General features: G+C 43.7%; 1 protein-coding gene across 1 annotated transcript in view; it reads right to left on the bottom strand.

Moving 5' to 3' along the window:
- The window catches only part of Gpd1l (glycerol-3-phosphate dehydrogenase 1 like), a 69458-nt gene that overhangs the window by 23491 nt on the left and 42004 nt on the right, over positions 1-3963 (bottom strand). Inside the window, exons 3-4 of the mRNA XM_004634218.2 lie at positions 3325-3465; positions 1804-1942 (exon numbers count right to left, since the gene is read on the bottom strand). Coding sequence (XP_004634275.1) covers positions 1804-1942; positions 3325-3465 — 280 coding nt within the window. The remainder of the gene's footprint in view (positions 1-1803; positions 1943-3324; positions 3466-3963) is intronic.

Genomic DNA, 3963 nt, shown 5'->3' with positions numbered 1-3963 from the left:
GGTCTGGCTGGCATGTGGTGCTGGGGATCAAACCGCGGTCCCTGTGCTTTGCCAAGCTTGTTTCAAGTAGGTGCTTTAGACCACTGAGCCATCTCTCCAGCCCCTACCAAGACTTTGGAGAGAATATCTAGACTTCTCTGTACTTCTTTACATCATTTAGATACCTCTACTTTCCAGAAAATATTTAAGAAAGAAAGAAATAAAGTAAGAAAGAAAAGTTTTTCAGGGCTTGGCTGTGCATTTAATTTCAGCACTCTGGATGCCCAGACAGGAGAATCACAAGTTAGAGGTCAGTCTGGGCTACCTAGTGAGTTCAAGGTCTGCTTGGACTACATAACAGACTGTCTCAGAAAAAGAAAACAAAAAGTTTTATGTATTCAGATACATGAAACTGTTGATGGTATGTTGTGCAGTTATGAGGATATATACTGTAAGCTTTAAAACTTGCTACAGATTTTGATAAAGTAGTCATATGGCACCATGTGACTAACAATAACCAAAAGCGAATAGTTGGCACTAATAGAAGGAGCTGGGTATGGTGGGATACATGTGTAATCCCAGCAGTCATCAGGCTGAGCAGGAAGACTGTGAGTTCAAGGCCAAGTGGGCTATGGTATGTGTCACAGTCTACCCCAGGCTACATAATGAGACTATCAGAAAGGAACACAAGAGAAGGGACAGAAACGATATGACCTTGCTAGGAATGCATCTTTTAGTGTGTCCACGGGCACTTGAGAACTCTCAAACCACTTTTTACTTTTTTTTTGGTGGAACTGGGGATTGAACTCAGGCTCTTGTGCTTGCCAGGGAAGCGCTTATTCCACTGAACCATCTACCCCACCCCTCAAACTACTTTTTTTTTTTTTTTTAATTGAAATGGAAATAAAAACATTTTTATTGAAATGACAATAAAATTAAAGTGACCATTTGAATCAAACTCTTGCTTTACAAATATAAAAATATAACCAGAACTTCAGTTTCTTTTACACATTTCCTGTAATCTAAAACTACTTTTTTTTTTTCAGAACCAGGGATTGAACTCAGGCCTTGTACTTGCCAGGCAAGCACTTATTCTACTGAGCCATCTCCCCGGCCCCTCAAACTACTTTTTAAAGAAAAGAAAATTTTCATGTCAAGGTGAGAGTAATGTCTCTACTTCACCATGTGTAAGAACAGAAAAAACTTACTGTGAACAAGTAAGAGACTCCAGGCTCATGCTTGGGTTCTCTATTAGTGTGTGACCTTGGAGCCTTAGTTTATTCTTCCCAAAACTGGGATCATTCATCACTACATGTTTTGGTCCTCTTCTTCTGGGACTGGGTGTGGAACCCAGGGCCTTCACACTGCTCTATATCCCCAATCTTTCTTTGAGACAGTCTTACTAAGTCACTAAGCTGCCCAGGTGGGGCTTGAACTTGCAATTCTCCTGCCTCAGCCTCCCAGAGTGCTGGAATTACAGGTGTGTGCCCCATTCCTGGCTTCCTCTAATTTTTTTCTCCTTAGAATTACTGAGGACCCAATATTGGCACTGTGACCAGTAAAGAGAAGCTGGATTTAGGTAAGGGACTTCCGCCATGAGGCTTCTTGGTATGAACTAGCCCTGCTACTCAGTGTCCAATACTGGACTTTACATTTATTCTGGAGATCGCTGAAACACGTCACTTCCACAGAATGGCCTCCTCATATAAAACTGATTGTGCACTATTAGGAGGGGCAGGGAAGAGCCCACTGAAGACACCTGAAACAGAAATGCACCCATCCCAGCCCTGAATGCCTGCTCCTGAGCCCTTTGGCGGCCCTCACCAATGGTAGTCTCACAGAACTTGTCTGCAGCCACCTCGCTGGCAATGTTGGCGCCCATCAGCACACTGATGTCGATGCCCATCTTCTCACGGATGATGTCAGAAATGAGTTTCAGCCCCTCCGGGCCCTCATCGATGCCCTAAGGATGGCAAGAAGTTAGGAGGGAAACCACCACACCAAAGAGCCACGACACTGGTGCTCACTTGTTCCATCATTTTACCACGTTGTGTCATTATGCCCACCGACAGAACTGTACTATTCACCTATGATACACTGCTTTGTGCTACACTATTATGTAGCACATGGCTACATGAAATTTCTGGTTCCCTTCTGTTCAGTGTTAACAGTTTTCTAGACTGAGTAGTCAGTCTACCACTCACTGATGCATGCTGGTACTGGTTGACATTTGGGTTGTTGTAGTTTGCTTTCACAAACATTCAACCATGACCACTCTGGAATAGTCTCTTTAGGGGGCCACAGCTTGTTTAGGACATACATTCTACCTTTAGCAATGTGGTGAAGTTCACAGACTCCCTTTCAGAATTTCATGTGAATAAAACAAAATAGGTAATATTATCTAGAAAGCCAATTATATTCAAATAGTTATCAAAATGTTAAAAACCCCAATGGGTGATAAAGTAGCATACATGGGCTTGTTCATGTATACAGAAATAAATATTCCTGGCACATCTAATGATTACTATAATTTTGAGGCATTAATGAACATGAATGGCTCTTAAGCGATGTGCAACTTTGTAACATGATATGAAAGTTCCTTCACTGACAAAGAAAGGGTCACAGGTCCTGCTAATATTAGTGCCACTGAAACTCTGGCTGCAGCTAACATTCACAAATGAAAGAAACACCCATTTCAGTTAGAGGTTAAGAGGAATAAAAATGCAAAGGTCACCACTCTCCTTAATAATGAAATGCATAGAAACCCTGGAGGTGGTTTGAGGACTTCTGGTTTTACAAAGCCCGCATTTGAATGTATACAGCCAGGAGTGGGAATTAATGGTGGTTCACTTCCCGGATAGTACCTTCCGGACAGTCACGCCCCATGGAGCGGGCCATAGTTTCTGACAGAAGCTCTTCAGTCAGCCTGCCGAAGACACCAGGACGCTGGTCTGTGGCAACGGGAATCACTCTGGCTCCTAAACTGACCTAAGTTAGGCTTGTGGGATGTGCTTGCTAGGCATCTTTCAAACACAAACAAAGTAGCTGAGCACCATGGTACATTCCTATAATCCCAGTACTCTGGGAGGCTGCAGTAGAAGGATCACAAGTTCAAACCCAACTTAGCACAATCCTATCTCAAAATAAAAAAAAAAATTAAAGCTGCAGATATAGCTCAGTAAAGAGGCTCCAGATTCAAACCAAACAAAAAACCTCCCTAACAACAAAAAACTGCCACCACCTCCTCCCTAGTGCCAACAGCAAACTGATGAAAGATAGGGAATGAAATTCGCTGGTAATCCATGTCCAGTGATGTGTGTCGTGCCTGCTTTGTGCAGGAGGTACCTTGATGAGGGTGATTCCCAGCGCCTTCTTGGGTACCCTGCCGGTGATCTCATCACAGATCCGGTGAATGAACTGGTGGGGGATGACGAACACCAGCAGGTCTGCATCCTGCACCGCCTCGCTGAGGTTAGAGATGGCAACCTGCAGCCCAGGGAGGAGAAAGTTACTCCTACGTCCATAGGGAGTTATTTCATCCCCTCCCGCTTTATTAATGAGGAGGACTGCTGCAATTGACTGCCCCATCCCAGCCCCTCCTCTCTAGGAAAAAGCCCTCTAAATTTCTTTTCAAGAGCTATCACTTACACTTAACCATGCAATTTGGGTCTCATTCCAGGGATGGTCTTTAACTTGTTCAAACCAATGGGTTCATCAAACAAAAAGAACCCTCATGAAGAAACCGGCAGATACTTCCTGGGTCTTCTGGGTCATAGATGTTTCCTTCCTTTTTTGTAGTGGCTCTGGTTCTTTTTCTTGAACAGTGTGGGATGATGGTGTGGAGTTTGGAGCTACTGCAACTCCTTCAGAAAATTTTTTTTAAATTTTATTTATTTATTTATTTGTGTGTGTGTGTGTGTGTGTGTGTCCAGCTCAGCCCACCAGGGGGTGGGGCTGGCTGGCATGTGGTGCTGGGGATTGAAC

Source organism: Octodon degus, unplaced genomic scaffold (assembly GCF_000260255.1).
Source record: "Octodon degus isolate 3935 unplaced genomic scaffold, OctDeg1.0 scaffold00059, whole genome shotgun sequence".
Classification (NCBI taxonomy): domain Eukaryota; kingdom Metazoa; phylum Chordata; class Mammalia; order Rodentia; family Octodontidae; genus Octodon; species Octodon degus.
Note: the sequence above shows the minus strand (reverse complement) of the source record. Positions and strands in the feature narration are given on the sequence as shown.